This window comes from Alligator mississippiensis, chromosome 15 (genome assembly GCF_030867095.1).
Source record: "Alligator mississippiensis isolate rAllMis1 chromosome 15, rAllMis1, whole genome shotgun sequence".
Taxonomy (NCBI): domain Eukaryota; kingdom Metazoa; phylum Chordata; order Crocodylia; family Alligatoridae; genus Alligator; species Alligator mississippiensis.
This window is the reverse complement of record NC_081838.1, coordinates 4,141,679-4,157,279: the sequence shown is the minus strand read 5'-3', so window position 1 is coordinate 4,157,279 and position 15,601 is coordinate 4,141,679. Positions and strand designations below refer to the sequence as shown.

The 15,601-nt window shown below is 58.9% G+C and overlaps 1 protein-coding gene across 1 annotated transcript; it reads left to right on the top strand.

The window, feature by feature from the left end:
- The first annotated feature begins 941 nt into the window (after positions 1-941).
- Positions 942-13,841, top strand: CHRM1 (cholinergic receptor muscarinic 1). Its single transcript, XM_019496993.2, has 4 exons — positions 942-1,047; positions 9,687-9,772; positions 10,303-11,992; positions 12,597-13,841. The coding sequence occupies exon 3, from the start codon at positions 10,381-10,383 to the stop codon at positions 11,986-11,988; it is 1,608 nt and encodes a 535-aa protein (XP_019352538.2). The 5' UTR covers positions 942-1,047; positions 9,687-9,772; positions 10,303-10,380; the 3' UTR covers positions 11,989-11,992; positions 12,597-13,841.
- Positions 13,842-15,601: the final 1,760 nt, after the last annotated feature.

Here is a 15,601-nt window from a genome sequence, read left to right as displayed (position 1 = left end):
GTAGCACCCAAAACACCCTGAAAGCAAGGTTCCCACCATGACAAGGCATTATTAACCATCTTCTAGTAGCCTTTAAAACCTAAGATCAGGGCCCAGTTATGGGGTGTGCATTATTAACAAAATGATGGTAGCACCCAAAAACCTGACATCAATACCCCTGTGAGGGCACATGCACTAGTAGCATTATGGTAACACCCTCACATCTGAGATCAGGGCCCCATTATGGGCTGCGCATTATTAGAATCATTATGGCAACATCCCCAAACCCAAAATCAAGGGCCTATTCTAGGGTGTGCATCATCAGAAACATTACGGCAGCACCCCAAAACCTGAAACCAGTGCCCCATAAGGATATGCACGCTATTAGCAGCATTATGGTACCACCCACAAACACCCCCCACTCTCTGAGCATACAATCCCTTAATGGCATATGCCCTATTAGTAGCATTACAGTACCCCCACCCCACCTCCACTCCTAATAAGCCTCCCCCGAGCTCAGGGTCCCAGGACATTATGCACACTATTAGTAGCATTATGGTAACCCTCACCTCATGCCCCCAGAAAATAAAGTACTCTGAGTTCAGGGTCTCAGGACATCATGTGCACGGTCAGCAGCATTATGGTAAGCCCCACCCCGGCCAATAAACCATGCCTGAGCTCAGGGTCTCAGGACACCATGCATGCTATCAGGAGCATTACGGTAGGCCCCGAGGCTCTGGGAGCAGCGCCCCAATGAGAGCATGCCCATTATTAGTTGCCTTACGGTTGCACCCCTCAAATCGGAGGCTGGAGCTGGCAGAAGGGACGGAGTGGGGGGGCATTTTAGGGTGCGTGTTATTAGCAGCATTACGGTGCTGCTTTACCCACCCCCCAAGCAGCAGGTGTTGCAGATGGCAGCCGGGATCTGGGATCCGAGGGGGGAGGGCTGGGGGGGCCGGGAGGCGTGGGCTACCCGGGAGCCGCCCCCCCAGCCCACGCCCCAGCAGCCTCATCCAGCAGAGGGAGCGGCCAGGACGCCTGGAGATCCATTCCTCAGAGCTTTGGGGGGTAAGTGCAGGGGGGTCAAAAATCAGGGGGTGGTGGGGAGAAGCAGCTTCTGGAGGGGTAGGAGGTGGGGCAGGTGGATAAGAGAGGCACCACTGGCTTCCCTGGAGGGGCAGAACCTGGGGAGCGGGGCTCACGGACCCCGGCCAGCTGCCCCCCGCATGCCTGGGTTGTTGCCCCTCAGCTCCGGGCAGGGGCAGAGGCAGGACGCCTGGGTTTCATCCAGGCTGGATGGTGCGGACTCCGTGCGAGTGGTAGAAGCAACAGGCTGGGGCCGCGGGCACCTGCACGGAGCGGGCAGCCGGCTGGGGCCCAATGCCCGGCTTCTCTCCAGCTCTGGGTGGGAAGCGGGGCTCCCGGGTTAGAGCAGGACAGGATGAGAGCCCCCACACCTGGGCCCTCCCCAGCTGGGAGAGGGGAGTGGAGGAGTCCAGTGGGTCGCAGCTGCCAGGACGCCTGGGATCTGGCACCAGATCTGGGAGGCGAGGTGCCACGGGCTGGGGCGGGATCTAGCAGCTCGGGACAGTACCCAGGACACCGGGGCTCTACATCCGAGCACCCGGCCTCCAGAATCATCCCCCGGCCCCCCAACACCATCCCAGCACCCACCTGCCGCCGCCCACAGATCCTTTCCTGGCTGCTTTATTTAAAGATCCCTCTGGGTAGGGAGGGGTTAACCCCCCAGTGGATTCCCCATTGCCGTGGCACGGGGAACTGGGAGGCCCCCATAAATCACAGGCGGAGTGACCCCGAGCCAATGGAGTGACCCCTCCAGCCTGCCTCAATGTTTCCTGGGGTCTGGGAGGTGCCCGGAGGACTGGGGGATCTGGGGTGGGATCCTGGCTGGGATCTGGGCATCAAGCCAATTCCCAGGGATCCACTTGAGATAGGAGCTGGGATCTGGGCAGCCGGACTGCCCTCCCTCTCTTTGCCAGCCACAAAGTCCCTTGCGTTTCTGCTGGACCCAGCCCAGTTCCTTTACCAGACTGAGCTGGTTCTTGTTACTGGGGACCAGTATGGGATCCAGGGATAGAGATCTCACGTAAGAGCCCTTGTACCATATTTACATGCATACCACACACCCTCAGCTGGTTTCTGGGAGGCAGAAGGAAAAGAAAGGGGTGTTTCCTTCTAACCCAACCAGAATTAGGTCCCTCTTTCCAGAGCAATTGCCCAGTTTTGCAGCCCCTGCTATTGGGGGTGGGAGGGGGAAGGCAAGTACGGGGTGCAAGTCAGTGGAGCAGATAGCAAAGGCAGCAGCGTCTGTATAATGACTTCTCTAGCCCCCCTGGGTACCTAAAACCATCCAGCCAGGGCCCCAAAATGCATAGGCATCAGGGTGAGACAGCATGCCCCCAGCACTGGCCTGCCTCAGTACCCCCATGCTGCCTTCTTTACGGCGTGGCTGATCTGAAAGAGCCAGAGTGGGGGTGTGTACAGCACCTGGCACCCCCCGATCCCGGTCTGGGGGTCCATATGGAGCCTGGCACCCCCAAATCCTAGCCGGGGGATCGTACAGCACCCAGTGCTCCCCAGTCCCAGCCCGAGGGCTCCATACAGCAGCCCCTGATCCCACCCCAGGGGGTCCATATAGCACCTGGCACCCCCTGATCTCAGCCCATAGAGCACCCAGCACCCCCCACCCCCAATGCCAGCCTGGGGGGGTCCATACAACACCGAGCATTTCACAGACCCACACTGAGAGGCACTTCATTTCCGGGGGCTTCAAGGCAGCACTGAACAAAGGTAAAGGGTTTAAGTGACAGGGGCAAGGCCATACAGGGGGCCAGTGGCAGAGGACAGGGATCCCATCCCAGTCGCCTGCAGCAGAGCAGCATCCAGCCACCCACTGCATCATCCAAGCTCTTCTTTTCCCTTCGCTCCCCAGCCACCCAGGCCTATATTCTCTGCCCGTCTCTCTCTGTGTCTCCCCTCCCTCAGTCTCATTTGATTTGGGCCTTAATTACCGCGGCAGATGGCTATTCTTGGTCTGGCCGCGGAGCGGGGGAGAAACCAGCGGCTCTTCTTGATGGCTGCAAGATCAGGATGCGGCCTCCAGGCTCCAGGCTCCGGTCGATAACAGGAGGGGGTGGGAGTGGAGTGGCAGCGAGAGAGCGTGTGTGTGTGTGTGGGGGGGGGGCACTTTCTAAGCAGCAAAGCTCTTGCAGAGAGAAAAAGATCCATCTTCAGCTGCCGCCTACTCCCTTTGCAAAGCTGAGCCCGTCACTAGGGCCCCAGACAAGCGCATGACGCATTACCAGCTCTGTTTCACAGGCTGGGGAAACCGAGGCACGGAGGCACAGGGTGCGGATACACAGGGCAATGGTAGAGGGATTTGGTTACCCCACATTTTGTCGGCTAGGGGGCAGTGAAGCACTGCCCGGGGCTGAAACGGAGGAGATGGTGCAGAACAGACAGACCCCTGTGCGAATTACCGTACTGTCATGCATACAACACACCCCTTTCCCCTCCAACATGGGAGCAATCATGAGAAGCATCACAGTAGCAATTAGAGATCTCCCCAGACAGCCAGAGCCCCATTCTGGGGTGTGCATTCCTAGGAGAATTATGGTAGCAACTAGAGACTTCTCCCTAACCCAAACCAGGGCCCCATTCTGGGGTGCACATTACAAGGAGCATTACAGTAGCAACTAGAGAACCCTGCTCCAACCAAAGCCGGGGCCCCATTCTGGGGTGTGCATTACTAGGAGCATTATGGTACCAAGTAGAGAGCCCCCTCCCCACCTCCCCACACCCAGTCAGAGCCAGGGTCATTCTGGGGTGCACGTTATTGGGGCAGGGAGCTGAAAGCAGAGCAATGGATGGGGCGGGGGGGGCACAGGGTAGGGAGCTGATGGGCCCAGGGGAGCAGGGCAAGGAGCCAAAATCAGAGCAATGGATGGGGCAGGAGGCACGGGGTGGGGATGTGAGAGCAGAGCAGCCGACAGGGCTGGGGGCTGAAAACAGCAATGGATGGGGCCGAGGGTGGCAAACTCAGCGCCAGGCAGGATCCAGCCATCCCCCCAGGTCGCCTTGCTTCTCGCTGGCATCTCCTCCCCCAGCGAGCCCAGGGCCCCACTGATGGTGGCCAGACCTCAGCGCACGCATCCATCATTGCCGGGCGTAAATATTTCCTGCCAGGAGACAGTGCCCTTATTAGGAGCTGGGAGATGTCCCGAGTCAGTTAGCTGGAAAAATGAGCAGCCAAGGGATTCGGAGCCCCGGGGTCCCGTTCCCCGCGGCCGGGCTCCGGCATGCCATTCCAAGGAGGCACGAGCCGTGCAGCCAGGAGGTCTCGGCTGCAACCTGAACGGACCCCCCCGGGCCGAGATCCGGCCGCGCTGGGCAGAGCCCCCAGGCCAAGGTCAGGCCACACCAGGCTCTGGGCACACCCCTCGGGCTGGGATCAGGGGGCACCTGGTAGAGCACCCCCTCCCTTGTGCATTGTCTTCGTATTACTCACCCTGCCTCAGTTTCCCCCTGGGGGTCAGCTCCCATCTGCTGGCTTGGTTGTGTCGAAGAGCTCATCGTGACCCAGGGAACTGCCAGCCCTCAGCTCGGTTCGACACCTGTAGCTCGGCTAAGGACCCCCCAGAGGCCGCTTCCAGCCCAGCCCAGCCCAGCATGAGCCCCACCCCAGTGCCACAGAGCCCTGCCTCAGTTTCCCCTCCATTTCCCAAGCACTGTGTAACCTGCCACCCCCGCCGCAACCCCCCACCTGCCTAGACCTGGGGACAACCCAGGCGTCCGAGCTCCCAGCCCCCCTGTTTTAACCCCCCAAGGTCCTACTGCCTGCCCAGAGCTGGAGGGAGCCCAGGTGACCGGGCTCCCAAGCCCACCCCCTCCTAATCTTCCTAAGCTCCTGCCTGTTCTTCCCCAGACTCAGCTGCCCACAGCACCCCTACACCACTCCCTCTGGCCATGAGACCCCTGGGAGAGTGGAAGCCCCTTGAGGTCTCTCCCCCTGTGGGGTTTCTCCAAGGGCTTTGCCATAGAAGAATTATCCAAGGGGGGGTTTTCCCCTGGAGTCAAGGTAAGAGCTGGGACTTTCCGAGAGGGGGCTGAGAGCGCAGGAGCTGGAGAACCTGCATCCTAACCCATCCGTTCTCCTCCAGACCGTCCCCAGGTCTCCACCAAGCCATGAAGCAAAGATCCATGTTGACCCAGCCAGCAGTGGGAACAAGGATCCCCCCAGTCTCCGGCCCTATCTTGAGCTCTGCCCTAACCCCATCTGAGCCCCCAGATCCCCCCACCATCTCCTCTGTGGCTCCCGGGACACTGTGCTGGTGTTTCTCCATCTCCAGGGACCTCCTGTGGCCCCCTGCAAAGCTGCCCTGTCTTCCCAGAGCTGGAAGGAACCTGGCTTGACTGGTCTCCAAGCAGAGGCCAGGAGATGGAAAGCAGCTGGGGGTGATCATGGCCCAGCTGAGCTCCAAAAACATGTCTTAAAGCACCAGGGATTGAGGCAGAGATGAAAGCAGGCTGGGGGGAGACAACTCAGGTGTCCTGGTAGAGAGCAAGGTGTCCCCTCCCTAAGCCCCTGCCTGAGATGGGGGCTGCCCGCCCGCCTGCCCGGTGCCAGGAGCTGTACGAGTAGGGGAAGAAAGTCCTATAGATGGTGATACAGGGAGGGGTTTGCAGCTGGCTTGAGAGATGGGGGAAACTGAGGCAGGCACTTGCGGGGGCATCTTCCCTACAGACTCCTGGAAAGCTGGAGAGTGTGGAGCACCCAGGAGTCCTCGGCTGCACCCCCACCAGCTCCGTCCTGTTGTAACCAATAAACCCCATGCCTTTTGGAGCTGGGGGAGAACGCGGGCATCCAGGCTCCAGCCCCCCAGACTCCCCTCCCTTCCCAGAGCAGGGGAGGACCCAGGCGTGCGGGCTCCCAGACCTCGCCCAGTACACCCTACTCCCTTCCCAGAGCTGGAGTGAACCCGGGTGTCCGGCTTCGAGCTTTCCTTGCTCTCACCCCGCTCCCTGGAGGTGGGAAAAGAACCAAGGTGTCCCTGCTCCCGGCTCCCCTGCCTGAACCCTCCCCAGGATGGAGGGAACTCAGGTGTCCGGGCTCCTGGTCACCCCAACGCTAACCCACCAGACCCCCGGGCCTGGCTGGAACTGGGGCTCCCAGCCCCACCTGCTTCAACCCCCCAACTCCACTCCCCTCCCCTCCCAGGGCAGGGGGGGACCCCAGGCATCCGGACCCCTTCTCTTCTCGCCCTCGGCCGTCGGACAACCGCCAGCCTCGACTCTTGCTCTCGATGGTTAAATGAAACGTGCGCTGGGGTTGGTGTAAACACCGCGGCTCCGCTTCCTGCCTCCATCGCTCCTGCTTCACTTTGGCCTGAAAAGCACCTTTCGCTGTGTCAACTGTGAGCAAAAGAGCAAAGGAGGTAGCAACCCCCCCACCCCCACCCCTGCTGAGATTGGGGGGTGCCGGGTGCTGTACTGACCCCCCAGGCTGAGATCAGGGGACACTGGGTGCTGCACAGACCCACCAGGCCAAGATCAGGAGGTGCTGAGCACTGTTCAGACCCCCCCAGACTGAGGTTGGGGGGTGCTAGATGCTGTACAGACCCCCCAAGCCTGAGATGGGGGGCCACCAGGCACTATACAGATCACCAGGCTGAGATCGGGGGGCACTGGGCACTGCACAGACCTCCTCCACCCCCCAAGACCAGGAACACCATCATACCAGGTGCAGTACAAGCCTCGTCTTTACCAGCTGGGGAAACTGAGGCACAGAAGCATGCCATGGGGCCTGCTGGGGCAAGGGAGGAGGCAGAGACTGGGCTGGTCTGGCATTATGATCCTTGGGGGATCATAACGCCCAGCTCTCTCCACTTCCCACCTCCCTCTGCTTTCCGTGCCTCAGTTTCCCCATCCATAAAGTTGCAGGTTGATGGGGCAGGGCCTGGTGCCTCCCCCACCTTCTGCCTGGAGGAAGTTTTATTTAACGTGTGACGCTGTGTACACAAAGCTCCTGGCCGGCGGGAGAGAGCAGAGCGGCTGTGGTCCACGGCCCCCAGTGCTTCGTCTTGCAAGCCTGGACCCACCCCCAGGCCCCTGGGATCTGCCCCAGCTGGAGGCAGGGGCATAGTGACCCCCTGCCCCCATAAAAAAGCCAGGGGAGCAGCAGGAAGACTTCAAGGTCCAGCCCAGCCAGGCGAGATTGTTTCCATGTGGAGTAAGGCAGGTGCCGTGGCCTCGGCGGGCAGCTTGAGGGTCTTTGCAAAGCCAGGGGGGAAAGGCGGGGGGCCGCTGGAGAGGTGGGGCGAGAGGGAGCTGGCTGCGAGGCTTTGCCTGGCTGGGTGTGATCTGTGGCTGGCAGGGTTTGCAGCGGGGAAGGGAATCTTACCTTGAGGGGCCCGGACGCCGGGGTCCTGCCGCCAGCACCAGATGGGTTGGCATGTAGTGTGTGTACAGCACCTGGCACAGTCTTGGCCTTGGGGGTCTAGGCAGTGCCCAAAGCCCCCTGATCTCAGCCTGGGGGGGTCTGTGCAGCACCTCCCACCCCACAGTCTTGCCTTGGGGGGGTTGTTACAGTGCCCAGTGCCCCCAGATCTCAGCCTGGGTGGCCTCTACAGTACCCTGCACCCTCCCACAATCCCAGTCTGCAGGATCTGTACAGTGCCCAGTGCCTGTACTCAGCCTGGGGAGTCTGCACAGCACCTGGTGCCCCCAGATCTCAGCCTGGGGCAGTCTCTACAGTGCCCAACACCCCCCAGTGCCAGTCTGTGGGGTCTGTACAACACCTGGTGCCCCCCAGTCTCAGTCTGCAGGGTCTGTACAGCACTCAGGACCCCCCTATCCCAGCCTGCGGGGTCTATACAGCGCCTGGAGTGACCATTGGAACTGAAACCTGCCCGAGGAGCTGTGCCAACAGCCCTCGTTATAGCAGGGCCAATTAAGCAGCCCTTAAATGAGATCACAGGGGAGCCTGTGTACACAGCTGATGCTCCCCAGATGCCTGGGCTCCGGACTCCACCTGTCTGATGCCAGTTGGCTGTGGCCGCAGAGGAATGAGGATGTGAAAGGCAGAGCTGAGCCCGGATCCCTGGGTGCTCTCCCCAGCTCTGGGAGGGAAGTGGGGTCGGGGGGGGTAAAGCAGGGGGACTGGGGAGTGGGGTCGGGGGGGCTGGGAGCCCGGACGCCTGGGTTCTACCCCGGGGAAGGGAATGGCACGGTAGCCCCCCACTTTCGGTTGGCATGGTGACGCCCACGCCGCCGCTTGCCTTCCCCACATCCCTCCTACGTCGCTAATTCCTGTCGGCCTGGTACCACCTACACAACACGGCGCTACCACCTGCTGTTGCCATGGTCACAGCTACGCCGCGAACGCCTACTGGAATGGCTATGCTGCCTCTGGGTGGGAAGCCGGAGGGGATGGCGGTCCAATGGGCTAGCAAAACTGGCCCAACTCCCTCCTCCCAGTTTGATAGGCCAGTGAGACTGGGTAGAATTTGGAGTCTAAAATCCTATTAGCCTTGTTCAGTTGGCTCTGGGCACAACCGCATCCAAGGAGAGTAGAGTTAGCAGGGGGGAGCACCTTGGAGACTGACTGGTTGAGAGGGGCAGGAGCGTGCGTAGGCAGCAGTCTATTGCATCCAACACTGGACGGGTGTAGAAATGCCAGGAATGCCTTTGCAAGGCTACCTGGGCTCTTATCCCCATTTTACAGACAGGGAGAGCGGAGGGGAAAGGTCTTTCCTTTCAGCCCAACTGCTCGTATCCAGTTCCTCATTGAAGACGTGTTCCCCAATGTCTGACCACTAATTTTCAGGGGGGAAGCGGAGTGTTGTATGTGAGTAAATACGGTACTAGCAGCTGCCAAGTATCAGCTAGCCTGTTCCCCCTTGTAAAGCCAAGACTCTTCCGCCTGCCGCCTCCTTCCTGGTTCTCCAGCTGCCAGCATTTATCCAGGGTCGTAAAACAGGTTTTGCTCTTTCCCAAGAAGCCTGGGTTACTCGACCAACCAAGAATGTCACCCGGCCTACCCTGGGTTCAGTGTCCTGCCTCGTGACAGGTGCCCTGGGCAATATTTGCCTCTGTCACAGGCTCCAAAGCTTCCAGCTCTGGATAGGGAGGCATAGATCCCAGTTGGGTTACACAACACAAACAGACAGGGTAATTTTCCTCCAAAGCAGTTGGTGGATCGCAGAGACAGCGTGACTGCAGGGCTGGGTGGATGCACGGGTGAAGACCAGCTGGTTTGACCTCTTCCCTTCAGGATGGGGTGTCTAGAAACCAGAGATCCTCCATAGCTGGATTTGCAGCTACCAGGAAATGCCTGCTAACGATCTTTGGGGTCAGGGTAGATTCATCTCTGGTGTCCCGCAAGAACTGGGGTGTGGGTTGGGTTGTGCTCTTCCAAAGGTCTTCAGCATGGAGCTACAGGGAGCATCGTGGAAACTGTGGGCCAGCAAGAGATTTGGGGTAGAGCCCTGCAGCTGCCCATCGAGAGCTATTTGGGAACCTCTCTTGGTCCCTCCATGCCACAGACAGAGCCGTGTGGCCCCATAGAGCCAAGGTGGGTGGGAGTTTTGAGGGTGGCTCGAGTGACTGCCTGGAGGAGAGCGATGCCAGGGTTGGTTTAGCGAAGGCTCGGGAGAGCTGGAAGAACTAAATGCCTCTGGTTGGTGTAGGTGGGCTCCAGAAGATGATGTCTTGGAGCTGCCTGGAGCTGATGGCTGCATCAGGGGACGGGAGAAAAAGGGTCCCTGAGAGCGCGGTGAGTCGTTGCGAGATGTCCTTTGTGATGCTTTGAAAGGGACTCCCTAATCCCACTGGCCCCCGGTGAGAGGTAAGACAAGCAGTGTACTTACAAGTCCCAGCTGAGATCAGGAACCCCTCCAACTAATATCAGGGCTCCCCCATTGACCAGGTGCTACCTGGGCCCCCCAACCAAGATTGCCTTCCTCATTTTTTCAGGGCCCAAGTGAGATCAGAGCCCCTTGTCCCCGCCCTGATGGTCACAGCCTCAAGCAGACCAAGGCTGAGCAGAGAAACTGAGGCACAGAGAAGTGAGGTCACGCTGCCAGTCAATGGCAGAGCTGGGAATGGATCCCAGAGGTCCCGCAGGAAGTAGATAAAACTACAGCGTGGTAGGACCTTACAGACCCTTGAGAACAACACTTCCACCTAGGCTGTGGCTGTGGCTGTGGCTGTAGCTGTAGCTGGGGGGGTCATACTGGTGTCACTGTGTTCAGCAGGTACCCTGAGACCCATCACGACCTTTCTCCATCTCTCTCTGCTCTCCAGATCCAGGAGATGTCCTCAGCCTGAAGAGCCACCATCCATCTCCCACTGGGCTCCAGGCTGGGGTGCTGGAAGAACCCAATGTTGCTCTCTTCCCAGTACACCCTTCCAGGAGCCCCCAGAGCCAGCCCCAGCACCATGAATCTCTCTGACTTCCATCAAGCCCTCAACAGCACCTCAGGGCCTGCCCCGGAGGGAAGATATTCATTATGGGAGGTGGTCTTGATTGTCCTGATGACCGGTGTGCTCTCTCTGGTCACCGTGGTGGGCAACCTGCTGGTGTTGGTGTCCTTCAAAGTCAACAGCGAGCTGAAGACGGTCAACAACTACTTCCTGCTGAGTTTGGCCTGTGCAGACCTCATCATCGGAGCCATCTCTATGAACCTCTACACAACCTACATCATCATGGGGCGTTGGGCCCTTGGGAACGTGGCCTGCGACCTCTGGCTGGCCTTGGATTATGTGGCCAGCAATGCCTCCGTCATGAACCTGCTCCTGATCAGCTTCGATCGCTATTTCTCCGTCACACGGCCCCTGACTTACCGAGCCAAGAGGACGCCCAAGAGGGCAGCCATTATGATTGGCTTGGCTTGGGCCATCTCCTTCATCCTCTGGGCGCCTGCCATCTTGTTCTGGCAGTACTTTGTGGGGGCGAGGACTGTCCCCCCAGGCAACTGCTCCATCCAGTTCTTTTCCGAGCCCATCATTACCTTTGGCACGGCCATCGCGGCCTTCTACTTGCCAGTCACCATTATGATCACTCTCTACTGGAGGATTTACCGCGAGACGGAGAATCGGACCAAGGAACTGGCTGGGCTTCAGGGCTCAGAGACCAAGAGCTCAGCCACCAAAGCCAGGCCGAAGGGCATTGGGGATGGGAGTACCAGCAGCTCAGAGCGGTCCCAGGCACTGCCACCTCTGTCTGGTGAGACCAAAGCCCCCAAGAAGACCTGTTGTTTCTCTGGTTGGTGGGCAGAGCCGGCGTTGGCAAAGCAAGGCAGCAATGGGAGCTGGAACATCACAGAGGAGGAGGACGAGGACGAAGAGGAAGGATCACCTGACTCCCTGACCTCCTCCGAGGGTGAGGAGCAGCGTTTTGAGGTCCAGAGCCTCTGTTCAATGGTCCTCCGGCTGCCCATGGTCGGCACTGTGGTCCACCCACCACCGATGGCAGAGAAGGCAAGCCGGGAGCGGGCCAAGCCAGCCAGCAAGGCATGGGCAGGAGGGGGTTTTCTCTGCCGGATCCTATCCCAGGCTTCCTCTGGCTCCAAGACCTCAGCGAGGCGGCCAAAGACACCGGCGCTGTCGGGGAGGACGACCATGGCCGAGAGCCACCTCCTAAAGAAGAGCAAGGAGCTGTCCAAGCGCAAGACGCTCTCGTTGGTCAAAGAGAAGAAAGCTGCCCGGACCTTGAGCGCCATCTTGTTGGCTTTCCTCCTCACCTGGATGCCCTACAACATCATAGTGCTGGTGTCCACCTTCTGCAGGGACTGCGTTCCCAAGAGCCTCTGGGAGCTGGGCTACTGGCTATGCTACGTCAACAGCACCGTCAACCCCATGTGTTATGCCCTCTGCAACCGGTCTTTCCGCAACACCTTCCGCATGCTGCTCGCATGCCACTGGGACAAGCGGAGGTGGAAGAAGATATCCAAGCACGTCGCCGCCTTTCACCGGGCCCCGGCGCAGTGAACAGGTGTGGCTGGCTAGGGAGGGAGGTGGGGCTTTCCAAGACTGGCCACCCTGTTGAGTGCCCAAGGCAAGATGGGTATGGTTTGCAGTGCCCTTGAGTGGTGACCCCCCCGTTGAGTCTTGTGTGGGCATCAGCTGGAGGTTGCCCAGCTCTGGGTGGAGATGGATGGGGGCTGTCCAGGGGGTGGGAAATGGAGTCAAACATGGCCCTAGCCATATCCCATGGGAAGAGTTACTATGGAGAACCAAACCAACAGTGGCTGGCCTAATAGGATTAGGATCTAGGGGTTTGAGCTAGTGGGCATTGGGAATTCAGGGAACCTGGGTTCAAGCCCAGACCTAGGAGGGCAGTGGGATCTGGGGGGATTAGAGCGGGGGGGCTGGGAGCTCAGATACCTGGGCTCTCTTCCAGCTCTGGGAAGGGAATGGCGTCTAGGGGGATAGATCAGGGGAGTGGGGTCTGGGGAGGTTACAGTGGGGGGACTGGGAACCTGGATGCCTGGGTCCTCTCCAATTCTGGGAGGGGAGTGGGGTCTGGGGAGGTAAGAGCAGGGCGAGCCGAGAGCCCAGATACCAGTCTCACCACCTTCTCTTCCCTTCCCCTCCAGATTCAGCCCCTGGCTTGAATGTCGCATCTCAGGGACCTCATGCTGCAGCAGCAGAAGGTGGAAGGCGTCTCCATCTGTCACCGCCAGGACCCCAGACCCGAGGGCTGGGAGAGGAGGAATTTTACCTGTCCCCGACCCCTGTTATCCTGAGGCTGAATTCAGTGCCCATGTGAGACCCTGACTGGACGTGGCCAAAGCAGGAGAGGAGCGGACTCAACTCCACCGTGGACCCTGGACCCCATGGAGGAGACGTCCCCCCACCCCACCGCGCCCCCAGGAACCTTGCATCTCGCGGCGTCCAGCCTGGAGGCCACACGGGGCTTGTACCCGCATCGTCACGGGCAGGAGCAGCCCTGGACACTGGGAGCCCAGACATCAGCTCCTGCCTCTGCTTATTCATGCTTGGACTGGGCACCAGAGTAGGGGCCAGGGGGTGAGAGCAGGGGCTCTGGGAGCCCGGGCGCCTGGCTTCATTCCCACTCACCTGGAGGGCTCCCGCCTTCCCCCCCGGGGGATGTCAGACCTCAGGGGCTGCCCGGACTCTCCCAAAGGACAGAGCTCGACCTGTTACTCCAGAGAACATGGTGGGAGCAGGAAGCGGTGTCCCCATCGCCCCCCCAGAAGACCATCTCCACACCAGTCCATCTCAGCTGGGGCAGGTGACTGTTGGGGGCTGTGTCTATAGTCCCCAGGCATCTCTCTCCTGGGGAAACTGAGGCACAGAGCAAGGCAGGACTTTATGGCCAGATCCCCCCGACCCCCATGCTAATGGCAGGCAGCACCCAGGCTTGCAAACCTCCGCCGTTTCATGCCTTGCAAGGATTCATTCAAGTTGAGCCGCCCGGCCGCTTCCATGCCAGCACCAAGGGCCCTGCGGGAACATCCTCCCATCGATGCCCTTGAGACAAGACTGGCACAAGGCCTAGCCCCAGAAGCAGAGGCAAACGCTTGATGCACCCCCATTTTGGGCGCTGGTGCCCACTTTGCTGGGGACAGACTTGAACGGCCTCCAACCAACCAGGTACCATATTTCCTCACCTACAACACGCCCACCGCGTAAGCCCTGCATGTTGTTTTGGAAAGGCAGAAGGAAGGGGAGAAAGAAAAGCTGTTTCCTTTGAATTGAACCATCAGAACATTGTATTCCCATGTCAATTTATCTCTCGCTGGTATTTATGTCGCCCATTCTACGTATTTATTTGAGTTTAAGACCATAATAATAATAAAAGAAACCACTGCGGGAAAGCGGCTCGGTGATTAATCCTGAACAATAATAACAAACATCGCGGCTCAGGCCTGGCTGGTCGACGGCGCTTTGGGGTAGTAGTCCAGCTGCAGTGGTGACACTTAAAGCCACTGCTGATATATCTCCCTTCTCCTTGGAAAGTTTTCAGTTTGGGGCCCTGCACTTCAAGGAGGAGGTGGAGAGGTTGGAAAGAGGCCAGAGCTGAAGGGATACAAATGATCCTAGAGGATCCTAGAGAAGGCAGGCAGGAAGGGACCTTCACAGGTCATCTAGTCCAGCATTTCTCAATGAGAAATTTGGGTCGTGACCCAAAAGCGGGTGCAAGAGTATGTGAAAGGGTCACGGACAAACTTGAAAAATGGATTCTCCTTTGAAGGAGAACAGCGTGGGAACCTGGCTTTTCCCCTCGCAGGCAGGCAGAGCTGCAGCCTGCAAGGGGCTTCTTGGAGCCCCCCGAGCCCCACACGCTCGCCCCCTGGCCCCACACGCTGGAGGCTGGGGCTCGAGCGGGGGCCGCAGGTCGGGAGTGAGGGGCACTCGGTCAAGACTGGCCACCGATCTTTACAAATGGGTCCTGGTACAAAAAAGGTTGAGAACCGCTGATCTATCCATCTAAGGGGTGCACTAGACTTTGTGCCATCCCCTCTGGCCTGGCTTTCCTATGATCCTACATGTGTGGCTGGCAGAAATCACAGACATCCTAGGGAAGCTGGGCTGGGAGGGAGCTCCAGAGGTCACATCTAGTCCAACCCCTGCCCGAGGTAGGGTCGGCCCTGTCCAAACCAGCCCGGACAAATCCAGCATCCAGCCTCTCCATCAAACAGCCCTGCCACAGCACAAGGCATCACACCCTCGCGGCACAGGGACCCGGGGGGCAGGTCTGAGGAGGAAAGGCTGCCAGAGCTAGAGGGCCGAGCGCGGAGAAGAGACGGGCACCAGTCGGCACAGGAGCCGGGTCCTTCGAGTCCTGGCTCGGGCTTCAACTCGGCACCAAAAACATAAAGCAGAAATGCCAGAGGTCCAAGCTAGGAGACTTCACGTGTTATATGTGATGTGTAGTGCGTGTACACACACACACACACACAGATAGGAAATGTACACACACGTGTGTATGTCTGCTTACACGTCTCTGTGTATTTGTGGCTGTGTGCGTGCGCACAGGGGTACCTGTGTGTATATGGATATAAATGGTGTGTGAATATGCATGTGTATGCATCTGTGTTGGTGTATGTGTGCACGTACATCGGTATATATGTGTATCTATAAACATGTATGTGTACACACATGGGTATACATGTGTATATGTATGTTCAAATGTGTATATGTACATATGTAATGTGTGCATGCATGTGTGTATATAGGTGTGTATACGTATAAATGTAGGTGCATGTGTGTGTGTACGCATGGTATACATGTGTGTGTATATGTAAGTGCGCGTGTATGTATTTACTTTGGACAGTCTGCAAGGCCCACATCTACCCCGCTGGCTGCTCGAGCTCAGCAAACTCCATGTTGCTAAACTTCCTTGGGGACCAGGGCTGGGCTGCCTGCGTTTGCACAGCCCCAAGCGCGCGGAGGGCAGCGAGCTGCGAGCAGCCGGCGGGGCACAGGAGCTCTCCGGTACAGCCTGCCAGCTTCAAGACAAAACCAGCCCACAAGGCACGGGGCTGGGGGGAGAGAGCGGCCATCACAAACCCGAGTCGCTTCCAGCAAGGAGGTTTATGAGCTGCCGTCACGATGTCACATACGTGAGCATTTG